This window comes from Carcharhinus amblyrhynchos, chromosome 9 (assembly GCF_965287045.1).
Source record: "Carcharhinus amblyrhynchos chromosome 9, sCarAmb.v2.hapA, whole genome shotgun sequence".
In the NCBI taxonomy this organism is placed as follows: Eukaryota; Metazoa; Chordata; class Chondrichthyes; order Carcharhiniformes; family Carcharhinidae; genus Carcharhinus; species Carcharhinus amblyrhynchos.
In genome coordinates this window covers 91,564,381-91,577,213 of record NC_137332.1, presented here as the reverse complement: position 1 = coordinate 91,577,213, position 12,833 = coordinate 91,564,381, and the positions used below count along the sequence as shown (strand labels likewise).

Below are 12,833 nucleotides of genomic sequence, written 5' to 3'. Positions count from 1 at the left end.
GTTTGACAGAGATTTCCAGTGTGGGAATCGCATTCTTCATCCTCAGAGACTTTCAAACTGACAACACCAGTGTGGGATGTGTAGCCTCAGATGTGTTTGAGAGCAGATCAGAAGAGGAAGACCCACAGCATCTAAGGCAATGATCACATGGAATGATGGAATCAGCATATGTACAGGAGAGGAAATACAGGAGAGATGGAGTAATTTTCTCCTACCTCCGCTCCTCTGTCTCTGCAGATAGTTCTGAGATGGTTAGAATTTTACTTATAATCAGCAGATTAATTAAAATCAATGGCAGGACAGTGGCACAATGGTTAGCACTGCTGCCTCACTGTGCCAGGGACCCAGGTTCAATTCTGGCTTTGGTAACTGTCTATGTGGAGTTTGCACATTCTCCCCATGTCTGTGTGGGTTTCCTCCTACAGTCCAAAGATGTGCAAGTTAGGTTGATTGGCTATGGTAAACTGCCTCTTCGTATCAGGGGGACCAGCAGGATAAATACATGGAGATACAGGGATATGGCCTGGGTGGGACTGTTATCAGTGCAGGCTTGATGTGCCGAATGGCCTCCTTCCGCACCATTGGGATACTATGAATTCTATAAGAGTCTTGATTGAGTTAATAACACAAGGTCAAGGAACCCATTTTCGATAGTGCCCTCTTCAGGTGTGTTGTATCCTTCACTATTATATCATTGTATTAAGATTAATTCAAGGCCTTGAAGAAGTTTTGATTGAATTATGCAATTAATAAGTTAAGAAAAATAGGAATAGACCTCCTGGCCCTTTGAACCTGCTTTGTCTTTCGATAAGATCATGGCTCTCCTGTCTGTCTCCCATAACCCTTGTATCCATTCTTTGTCAAAAATCTATCTAACGCAGCCTTAAAAAAATTCAATAACCCAGTCATTGCTTTCTGGTTATGAGAATTCCATAGACTAATACCACCAGAGAGAAAAGAGAAGCAGCTGATCTTTGCTGAGCAGAATAGTCACTGTCGGGTAGATTGCAAATAGAAAGGGGCTATCACACAGCCTTGTTTGATATCAGTCTGAAATTTGAAGGATTCTGTTTCAGATCTCCCACTCAAGACAGTTACAGTTACATTATCATGAAGCAATTGCAGAAATTGTGATGGACAGTTCTTGGACATCCAGATTGGTGGAGCACAAACCACAGAGCCTCATAATTTACTGAGTCAAATGCTTTGGTCACGTCAATGGATGTAATGCAGAGTTCTTGGTGTTATTCTCGACGTTTTTCTTGAATTTGTCTGACAACAAATACCATGTTGAAGGTTCCTGTGGAAGGACTAAATCCAAGTCAAAGTTCTAAGTGATGTCTGTATCACTCGATCCATGTGGGAGAACTGATGACTGCTGGACAGATTGTTGACTTGTTGAATCGGCGGTGAACAAGATATCACAAGACCCAAAAGTCCAAAAGGGAGATCAATGCCTCAGACTTAAAATAGCCGACTGAAGAGAAAATTTCCAGGAGCAGCTCATGACCAATCTGGGAAATATTCACACACACAACTCAATTCCCAAACAATGAGATCAAAATAAAATCTGCTGGGCTTGAGCATCATCATTAATACCAGGACCAGTTCAACGAATGTGATGGTCAGATATGTGACCTGGAACAAAAAAGATCTGACTTTATTGCCTGGTCAACCCAAGGTTACAATTCAAGAAAGCAGAACTTCAACAGCTCAAGACTGATACTCAAAGGAATACCTAGAAGATAAAGGACATATGGTGGGAAGAGAAATTCCAAGAAAGCCAACAATCTGCTGATCATCATGACATGTAAATCTTCTTTGAAATCACCATGGCATCTATAGACTAAGGTTATCACCCATTGCCTGTGGTCGAATCCATGGGTGGGTCTCCATTGATAGGAGAGTTGCAACAAACAATCAAACGTGAAAAAGAACGAAGCATGCAGCTCCGATGGTATTTTAACTGAGGGCTTCAAAGCTAGTGGACTTCTCACACCAAGATTTCATGAAGTTATCCTTTGTATTTCAGAGAAAAAAAAAACCCTCTCTCCCCCCGCCACCTCTGCCCCCTCCTCCCGCCGACAGCCCAATTTCAGGAATGTGACAATTGTAACTATCTTCAAGAAGGGAGAAAAATCATGCTATGGAAACTATTGCAGTATTTCCCTCTTGTCCTGAGCTGGGAAATCCTAACACACATTCTCTTGAATTGAGTGTTAATAGAAGCTAGGAAGCAACTTACATTCACACATAGGACCCTGTCTTTTGTAGACAAAGACAAAAGGAGCATGTACACATATTGAGGCTTTAACAACTTGACAAAAGCTTAGGGACAGACATTCCCTTGTTCATTCCTCAGGGTAATATCTTTACCAGTTTGGATATTAAACAAAGCTCAACAATCAACTGTTACTGGTGTATTCTCCATTTCAACGTTTCTACCAATAAGAGTCCACTTGCCAACAAATCAGCACTCTCTTTTCATGCAGTATAAATTGTTGTTTTCTTCACCATTTGTATTTTTGTGAATTGTCTTGATGAGAAGACAAAAAGCTTTGTCTCTCTCCTGTCAGAAAGAGTCACAGGTTCATGATGAATGGAGCCCACTCACACTTCTTCCTGACAATTTCTAAGGTTCGGCGCTCTGCGTTCGGCTTGGTTTGATAATAATCAAGTCAACTCCGGATAGAAGTTCATACCTTTATTCTTTTATGACGTCGGAGCTAGTTTTCCTTAGGGTGGGCAGGCATCAGTGGTCCTGCACACGCAGGCAAAACTAACTTCTTTGTTCTACTTTTTCCAAACACTTATCCCAGTCTGTAGGCAGGCTTCCAGAGCATTAGCCTATTACAACTTGTCCTTGTCTCTTTTACACCAATAGAGCGGTAGTATAGCTGCACGCACAGTTCATAATGTTCTAAAAGCCAATCAAATCTGTACAGACTGTCATCACAATAGATCCTTACACAACAGTTAAAACACTTGGTACTAGGTACAGCTAGTCTACAGAGTGTGATTAATGGCACTTCTGCATACGTGCAGGACAGCATGTTCACAGCATGAGATTACAAACTATACATAAACCTTATGGTTTTTATATTCTCATTCCCAGCTTCACTCTGACTGATCATCCACAGCTGAACCTTCAGAAAGCTTGGTTCTCATGGAAGCTTCCATACCACTGATCACTTTCAGATCTGATGATGTCAAAGCTCCCCTGATCTGACCGATTTTCACATGATTTCACTTGACAAAGCTTCAAAATGTTTCTGAATTCTGTCAATTGCCTCACTAATGTTTTTAGGGCCTCATTCACAATTCATAATTCAAAGAGTTGGGTCAAAGTTTCTTGAATTTATATGGGTGCTTGCTCACAAAAGTAGTAAGAGTTTTGTTCTGGTTTTGCTTTAGTATAAACTGCATCTCACTGCGCTAAAAGGCTGCATTTATTGCCAACACAGTTTTAGTATTTTACTCTGTTACCTTGCTGCCATTGACAGATTGGACAATAGCCAGGAACAAAGATGTTGCTTCACAAATAACCACAGCTGTGTTTTAGACAGCATTGTTTAACTCCCAGTTGACATAGATTGTCCAAAACTCCTGTCACTGATGGAGAGGGAGTCAGTTTTCCATTTGAGGCCACAGTCAGACTCAGGCCTTGGAGGGAGTCAAGCATTTGTATATCAGAGATGTGATTTTTGTGGATGAGGGAAAGAGATTGTTCAACACAAGAAATTTATATTGATTCACATTCCAAGCTCTGAAAATGACTTAAAACTGCAAGTTTCTAACCTGTGCCCCATATACAACTTCAATGTGACAAGAATTGTGGCAGAATCATTCACATATTGACCTTTCATTGCTGCTTCTTTCAGTTTGATTCGTACAACAGCTCTCATTGCACTCAGCTTGTCTACCTCCAGCGGTTCTGGCATCTAGTACTCAGAATACCATTAACGTCCTGTAAAAATTTCACTTCTTACTTCAGATTGTTTATAATCAAATTGATCCTAGATGCTGTAATTCAGACTTTCTTTTTGGTATTTTGTTTGACTGCCAGCAGCAAAAAGGGCAGTTTCTCGAAGCAGAGGATGCCTCCTGTGAAATGGACCTTGTCAGCTCTATAAGTGCTTAGTTATTTCTCTTCCTGCACTTAGTGGTGCCAAAGGCAGACTTTCATCTGTTCCCAAAACAAGCATTTTCCATGAAATAGGTCACAACTCTGTCACTAGAGGCTTATAGCTTGAGGGGTGCCACTCCACACTAAGCATGGCACTTTTACCACCTGCCATTGGCACATTGAAAGAATTTTCCAGGTTGATACTTAACCTGTTCAGCGACATTATGAACAGACTTTCTTGGACATCAAGTCCTAGATGGAACTTGAACCCAGAGCTTCTGGTTCAGAGGCAGGGACATTACCCACTACACCACATGATCACCTCATTGGTCCATCCTATGAAGCACCAATCATTAGTGACTACAACATACCAGAGACCACATATGTGAGCTGCCTCTCACTCCCCCCACCTCATTTTAAAAGCAGTATACATCATACCATCAAACCATTACGAACAAAGTAAAATGAATATGTTTATTAATATGTAAGATTTTAGACAAAAACAGAAAAACACTGCCAGCAACTAATGATGCTCAATAAATATTACAGAGTATTTACAACACAGAATCAGGAAAGTAGTGTATGCGCACGGTGATATCATTGACACGTGTAGAGGGTACCGGCAAGCTGGGCATAGTGGAGTGACAATGCAGATCTGTGCCTGTGTGCAGATGGGTATCAGTGACCATCTTGTATTAGCAAGAGACACAGAGAAAATGGGTAGGGAGGAAGCTCATGTGGAATGTAAGCAAAGTAGAAAGCAGATGGGCCGAATGGCCTGCTTCTGTCCTTTAAAAACTAGAATTGAAACAAAGATTGCTGGAAATATTCAGCAGGCCAAGTAGTAGCCCACCTCCTCCTTCACTAATTGACGGCCCACTGCCACTACTTCATTTTCCCATCCATCACCCATTCACCACCCTCCCCCCAACACTATCAACAAACCATCTGTTGAAATTCCATGATCAGATGTGCCTTGTTTTAGTTCCTCAGAGTTGGTCACTTTGGAGCAATCTCTGAGTCACTAACATTTTCAAAGCAAGAGAATTCTCCAAGTTTCTGCCCTTGTAGAGAGTCATCCCCCAAGTCAGTGCTGCTCCCGAGTCAGTATTACTCCACATGTTCCACAGTCTCTCCCTGAGTAATGATGTTACTTCCCAAGCAGAAGTTCATTCTCCTTTCCCAATCTCTTCTGTTTCTCCCTCCTGTCACCCTCTCTTTTGCATTTCCCTGTCCTGTGTACGTGCTTATTCCACCATTATTAATCATCTATGTCTCGGGTGCTGTGGGTCTTCCTCTTCTGATTTGCTATCAAACACATCTAAGACTACACATCCCACACTGATGTTATCAGTTTAAAAGCCTTTGAGAATGAAGGATGTTGTTCCCACACTAGAAATCTCTGTTAAACAATTACCAGAGATGAACAATCTTTTTTTAAAGCAATGGCATCCTGTAATATCCATTCATACAAGAATGCCCCTTATGCTGTGTGAGAAGAGTCAGCTGTTTACTTGGTGCTCTGTGCTGAGCTGTTTGACTGCAGAAAACCCACCCAGAAGAAAGGATCTGGATATTAGGATATTTGTTCCAGGGTGATGTAATAACCTGGGAGTCAGGCCTTGAGACCCTGGAATGTACGTGGAGGACATTGGATGAAGGGGTGGGTTGTGTTGAAGGCCTGTCTTGGGGAACTGGCACTGTACTGAAGTTTAAAAACACAAAAACATAAAACAGCCATCACCCCTCACACATTCCCCACATCCCTTCCATGTCAAATATTCCCCAGACACCATCCGCATGGCCTTTCATACACTCAGTGTCATGCCTTTTACCCATGGCCCCTCCAACCCTGCATGCTAACATATAACCCCCAGATAGCACCCAGTCCAGTTGGCCTTTCCTCGTCCCTATGTCATTTAGTGGCAACTCAAACCAACCCATTCCTCCCACTCATTGCCTCGACACAACAATGCCAATTCTCCCATTATCCACAACGGTCCTGAGATATACCCAATGCTGAAGTTTAATAAAATAAAGTTCCAAGTGTCTGTTGCAGACTTTATTCTTCTGAACATTTATTTACTTTTTAAAAATTGTGACAACCTAATTATAACATTTACATTCCTTCAATTACATTATCCCACATAAAAACAAAGTTTTCATTCAATTGCATAATCCCTTATAAACACAATTAAATTCATAATCCCACTTCAAAGTGTCCATAACCACTTGGAGTTGTAAATCAAATTGAAATTGCAGGCACCCAACTGTGGTAATAGAAGTCTATGAAATCTGTCATGTAGAACTAATCAAGTCAATCCCTGAGGTTTATATTGATATGATGTGGGTATGCCGGCGTTGGACTGGCGTAAACACAGTAAAAAGTCTGACAACACCAGGTTTTAGTCCAACCTATTTATTTGATAATATTCTCACTAGCTTTCGAGGGGACAGCCTCTTCGTCAGGTGACGAAGAGGCTGTCCCCTCGAAAGCTAGTGAGAATATTATCAAATAAATAGGTTGGACTAAAACCTGGTGTTGTCAGACTTTTTACTGTGTTTATATTGATAGACAGTGTGAAGGTAAAAATTTTAACACTCCAAATAGTTTCTTACAACAATTTAAGGCAGGTGTCTCAAATGCCTTTTGAGCTTGACAGATCCTTTGACAGTTCATCTTGATCTTTTGACAACTGTTTTTGAGTTTCACAGAGCTCTCGGTTCAAAAGGGTTTATGCACTTTGCATGCACATTCATTGCCTACTTTTATTAATTCCAAAGGTCATCTTATTTTTTCCAATGAGCAGTTTAGCTACCACAAAGGTGTCTAGAACGACAACCAAAGGCCTCTTGACAAGGGCATCCAATCTAGCTAAATGAATCCATGGAGTTCAGACCAGCTCCAAATGAGTTAAATATAAAGCAAAATACTGCAGATGCCGGAATCTGAGACAAAAACAGAAAATGTTGGAAAATCTCAGCAGGTCTAATGAGTCAAATCTGCATATCTTAAGTTTCAGTCACCCTTCACCCTAAAACCAAATGTTAAAATTTCACACCTGGACATGAAGATCCCAGAATTGAACCCTGGTTCAAAAGACCATAATTTTTACTTTATTTCATTCAAATGTGGAGGAACAGAGTCACAGGTCCACAAATTACTTTTAACGCAAGAAAAAACATTAAACATCAAAAATGGATCATAATATCGTAATATCCTCCTTCAGCTTAGCAATTACACTCAGTCTTTAACATTAATATGGATATTAAAAGTACATTTGAAACTACAATAGTTTCATTAACATACAAAGTGTCTGTGGATTTCTCTTCAGAATATCACCAGATGATTGTCATCGAGTTTCCAAACTCCATTTTAAATACAATATCATCCCAGAAGGAATTTATACCAACCCCACAGGTAAAAACACCCTTGTCCAGCATGAAATCTAACTATAAGTCCCTTTCCAGGCACAGAAACATCAGATTAAACTCATCCAAAATTGACCTTTTTTTCATGTTTACCTATACAAATATACATCCTTTGAAACAATATTTGGTTTCCTAGCGACGTGCGCACATGTACGTAGAGGCAGCTGCTGGTTTCTATAGACAGCTACTTCTGTGAAATGTGCAACCCCAACCCAGCCCATTCTTGATCGGAGGGAAATGGAAGGTGCTGTGATCAGGAGGCTGGTCTTCCAGATTTGGCCCTTTACCGCTACTTTCCTCACAATGGAGAGTCTCTCTATCGTGCCAAAAAGTCCAGACTGAAAAGAGAAAAAATATCCATTATGATGAAACAGGAGGATGGAGAATGAGGTAGAGGTGGCAGTCCTGGAGGGAGGAATCCTAATTCAGTGTCTCCCCCATTCCCGTGATGTGACCTCTGTAAGGTCAGAGGCATGTCCAGCAACAGATCACTCTGCACTGGGTTGCTGCTGGCCAGAAGGCACTACAATCCATGATAGAATCTGCCTCATTTCATTCAAAGCTTCATTGCTTCTTTGCAGAAGCTGACAAAGAACATCATTCTGCTGCTGAAGAATCTCACTGTTTATTTGTAGGTGTTGCTGAAGAATCTCATTGTTTCGTTGTAGATGATGCTGAAGAATTTCATTATTTCTTTGTAGATTCTTGCTAACATCCTTGTTAAATTCAATCAAAGTTTGATGAAGCAAGTTAGAAGTGGCCTGATGACTCTCCATACTTTGAACCTGTTCATGATGTAAGCATGCAAAAGGTTTCAGATCATCTTTATTTTCTTCGCCAGCTCTATGGTCCTGATGTTGTCTGTGTGCTCGTGGAGACAGCGGAGCTTGTGCTCCCAAAGCTGTAGACTCCTCACCTCCAGAAGGTTCTGAACTCCCTCCCTCCACCGCACAAGCAAGAGCATCATCGGCCTCCTCCTTCACACAAACCACAACATTTAACTTTAACTCGTCAACACTAGCCTCCAATTCAGACATCTTACCCTCCTGACACTCCTCTACCTCCTTCACTGCAGCTGCCATGCCACATTGCTGTGAAGTATTCACCTCTGTCCCTTCCTCATTGGTCCTTTCAGGAATCTCAGACACTATTGCCAACTCTCCTCCATCACCTTCTGACGTGTCCATGGACACCTGTGTATCTGTCAGAGGAAGAAAATCACAATTATTATCTTTGTCAAATAAATTAACTCTCCTCCTGATGGTTTAAACACTCAGCTGCTGACATCACCTTCACTCATCCCCATATCTGATCCACCATTGGTTACTGTGGGATTGGAGAGGCCAAACAGCTTCTTCGTAAACTCTTCTAGCTCCTTAATGTAAGAAACCTGTCCTCCAGTCAACGAGCACTCCTGAGTGTTATGGGCCAGCTTTACCTAAATGAAGAAACGAAAATGAAAAATGAATCATGGTCCAGAGTTTGCTGTGCTGTCTTGTGACACATTTTCCGAGTGCTGGAGGCAGCTTTCAGCCTACACCCAGAAGGACTTCTGATTAGAAATCAATCTTATGACAAAGTCAGAGCCATCTCCAAGACAACTGCATTTTAAAAAATCTCATAAAATTAATTTTAAAAATCCCATGGTCTTTTTGTATTTTCAGCTCAAAAATATGATTTAAAATGTCAGAAATTAACATACACACACATATATATACTCAATATTCAGATATTGCTTCTTGTCCATTATAGGAAAACTTGTGCAGGGCCGTGGTAGAAAAAAAATGTAGGATTATTAAGCTTAATGGCTTTGTATCTTAATGCACAAGGCATTCAGAAAAAGGTAGATGAGCTGATGGCACAAATTGCTGTAAATGGACATGGACTAGAATTTTCTGGCTGTTCATGCCCTGCCTACGTTGCAAGCAAGGACAGAGAATTTGGTGATCAGCCAAATCTCTTTTCACTACAACGTGGCCAGAGAATCCCACAGGCACAAACTGCTGTAAAATTTCAGCCATGATTTCAGCATTACGGAGACAGGATTAAAAGGAAATCAAAACAACAAAGCTAATATCCAAGGATATTTGACCTTTCAGAAAAACAGGAAGGAAGGAAAAGATGATGGGGTACACTGTAAATAAGAGATGAAATAAGGTCATTTGTGAAAGATGATGGTGTTGTGGATAGTCTGGAGGGATGTCAGAAGTTGCAGCGAGACATAGATAGGATGCAAGACTGGGCGGAGAAGTGGCAGATGGACTTCAACCCAGATAAATGTGTAGTGGTCCATTTTGGCAGGTCCAATGGGATGAAGGAGTATAATATCAAGGATAAGATTCTTAGCAGTGTAGAGGATCAGAAGGACCTTGGGGTCCGGGTCCATAGGACTCTTAAATCAGCCTCGCAGGTGGAGGATGTGGCCAAGAAGGCGTATGGTGTACTAGCCTTCATTAATCGAAGGACTGAGTTTAGGAGTCGGGAGATAATGCTGTAACTTTATAAGACCCTAGTCAGACCCCACTTGGAGTACTGTGCGCAGTTCTGGTCGCCTCACTACAGGAAGGATGTGGAAGCTATTGAAAGGGTGCAGAGGAGATTTACAAGTATGTTGCCTGGATTTCGAAGGCTCGAAGGGCTAGATGGCCTACTCCTGCTCCTATTTCTTATGTTCTTATTGGGTGGCATGCCTTATGAGGATAGGTTGAGAGAGCTCGGTCTTTTCTCTCTGGAGAGACGAAGGATGAGAGGTGACTGATAGACATTTATAAAATTTTGAGAGGTATAGATCGGGTGGATTCTCAGAGGCTATTTCCCAGGGCTGAAATGGTCACTACGAGAGGACACAGTTTTAAGGTGCTGGGGAGTAGGTAGAGAGGCGATGTCAGGGATAAGTTTTTCACTCAGAGGGTGGTGGGTGAGTGGAATTGGCTGCCATCAGTGGTGGTGGAGGCGAACTCATTGGGGTCTTTTAAGAGACTCCTGGATGAGTACATGGGATTTAATGGGATTCAGGGTTATAGATAGGCCTAGTAGGTAGGGATACGATCAGCGCAATTTGTGGGCCGAAGGGCCTGTTTGTGCTGTAGTTTTCTATGTTCTAATTTAGGCTCGGATGATGTTGAGTCGATTTGGACAGCAGGGGAAAAAAGTAGAGTTCATGAAGAGATGCCTAAACAGTAGCCACACTGTAGGAAAGCGTACAAATCAGCAAACAGGAGCATGTAAAAAGAATAGAGCAATAATTATGGGTAGCCTTAATTTTCATGTTGATTGGGTTAATCAAGTTGGAAATTCATAGAGCACATTAGAGCTAGTTTCCTGGAGCACAATATGCCATTGAGCCAACCATGGGGCAGGCTACTCTGAATCTGGTAACAGGTAATGAGGCAAGTTTAATAAGTAACCGCAAAGTAAAGGATCCCCTTGGAAATAGTGATCACAACACGATAGAATTTAATATTCAGCTTAAAAGTGAGAAACAACTATGTTTAGCTTCAATAAAGGGAAATGAGGATAGAGTTAGCTAAACTGGTCTGGACAGCTAGGTTAGCAGGAAAAGATAGTAAACAAGCACTAGCAGACATTTAAGGAGGTAATTAACTCATGACTCTCAGCACAAATATATCCCAGTAAGGAAGAAAGATTCTAAGCGAGGGATAAACCAACTATTGCTAACCAAGGAAGTATTAAGTTGTAAGAGAAAACATATAAGGAAGCAAAAGTCAGTGAAGCTCCGAAGACTGGGGTAAATTCAGAATCCAACAAAGGAAGACCAAAAAAGAGAGAGAGCAATAAAACTATGAGGACTAACCAGCAAGGAATATCAAAACTGACAATAAGAGCTTATTTACATATATAAAAAGAGGTAGGATAAAGTGAACATAGACCCCTTAGAAAATTAATCTGGAAAGGTAGTTATGGTGAATGAGGAAATGGCAGAGGAGTTGAATAGATATTCTGCATCAGCTTTTAGGGTGGAAGATATTTTCTTCCCGTACTGGCTGAGATCGTTCATGAAGGTCCCACCCTCTCAACCTTGCCTGAGGTGTGCCAATCCTCAGGTTAAATCACCACTAGTCAGCTCTCCCCTTCAAAGGGTAGAGCAGTCCATGGTCATATGGGATTATGGTGACTTCACTAAGCTATTAGATGAACTACTGGGGCTAAAAGCAAGAAAGTCCCAATGGCTCATATCCTACAATCCTAAAAGAAGAACCGAGAAAGTGGATGCATTGGTTGTAATTTTCTAAAAATCACTAGATTCTGGAGAAGTACTGGAGGATTGGAAAACTGCCAATCTGGTATATCTATTCAAAGAGGGAGGGAAGCAAAAAGCCAATTAGCCAAACATTTATTCCTGAAAAAATGTTAGAATCAATTATTAAGGAAGTAGTGGCAGTACATTTGGAAAATCATAATCTAATCAAGCAGAGTCAACATGGCTTCACGAAAAATGGTGTCTGAATGATTTATTGGAGTTTTTCAAGGAAGTCTCAACCAGAATTTAATGCAGAAAAGTGTGAGGTAATTCACTTTGGCAGGAATAATGGATGTGTAGAGTATAGGGCTAATGGTAGGACTCTGAATAGTGTGGATGAACAGAGGGATCTAGGTGTATGTGTACATAGATCCCTGAAAGTTGGGAATCAAGTAGATAGGGTTGTTAGGAAGGCATACGGTGTCTTGGCGTTTATTGGTAGGGGGATTGAATTTAGGAGCCGCAGCGTCATGTTGCAACTGTACAAAACTCTGGTGCGTCCGCACTTGGAGTATTGTGTGCAGTTCTGGTCCCCACATTATAGGAAGGATGTGGAGGCTTTGGAGAGGGTGCAGAGGAGGTTTACCAGGATGTTGCCTGGTATGGAGGGGAGGTCCTATGAGGAGAGACTGAGGGATTTGAGGTTGTTCGTTAGAAAGAAGGCGGCTGTGAGGGGACCTTATTGAAACATATAAGATGATTAGAGGTTTGGATAGGGTGGACAGTGATAGCCTTTTTCCTCGGATGGAGAAAGCTAGCACGAGGGGGTATAGCTTTAAATTAAGGGGTGGTAGTTATAGGACAGATGTCAGGGGTAGGTTCTTTACCCAGAGGGTGGTGAGGGATTGAAATGCCCTGCCTGCTGCAGTTATAAATGCGCCTAGTTTGGGGGTGTTTAAGAGATCTGTGGATAGGTTTATGGATGGAAAGGGTTTGGTTTAGGTTAGAGGGTCATTGTTTTTTAACTGGTCGGCGCAACATCGTGGGCCGAAGGGCCTGTTCTGTGCTGTAATG

At 41.6% G+C, this 12,833-nt stretch overlaps 1 protein-coding gene across 2 annotated transcripts in view; it reads right to left on the bottom strand.

Annotated features, from left to right (window-relative positions):
- Window positions 1–12,833, bottom strand: part of LOC145348007 (uncharacterized) — a 521,035-nt gene that overhangs the window by 18,111 nt on the left and 490,091 nt on the right. The window contains exons 4-5 of one of the 2 annotated variants that reach the window (XM_080196100.1): window positions 8,849–8,996; window positions 6,694–8,759 (exon numbers count right to left, since the gene is read on the bottom strand). In XM_080196100.1, coding sequence (XP_080052226.1) covers window positions 8,047–8,759; window positions 8,849–8,996 — 861 coding nt within the window. In that variant the 3' untranslated portion in view covers window positions 6,694–8,046. Of the gene's footprint in view, window positions 1–3,588; window positions 3,604–6,693; window positions 8,760–8,848; window positions 8,997–12,833 lie in introns of those variants that run through there. The other variant, XM_080196101.1, reaches the window with a different exon arrangement.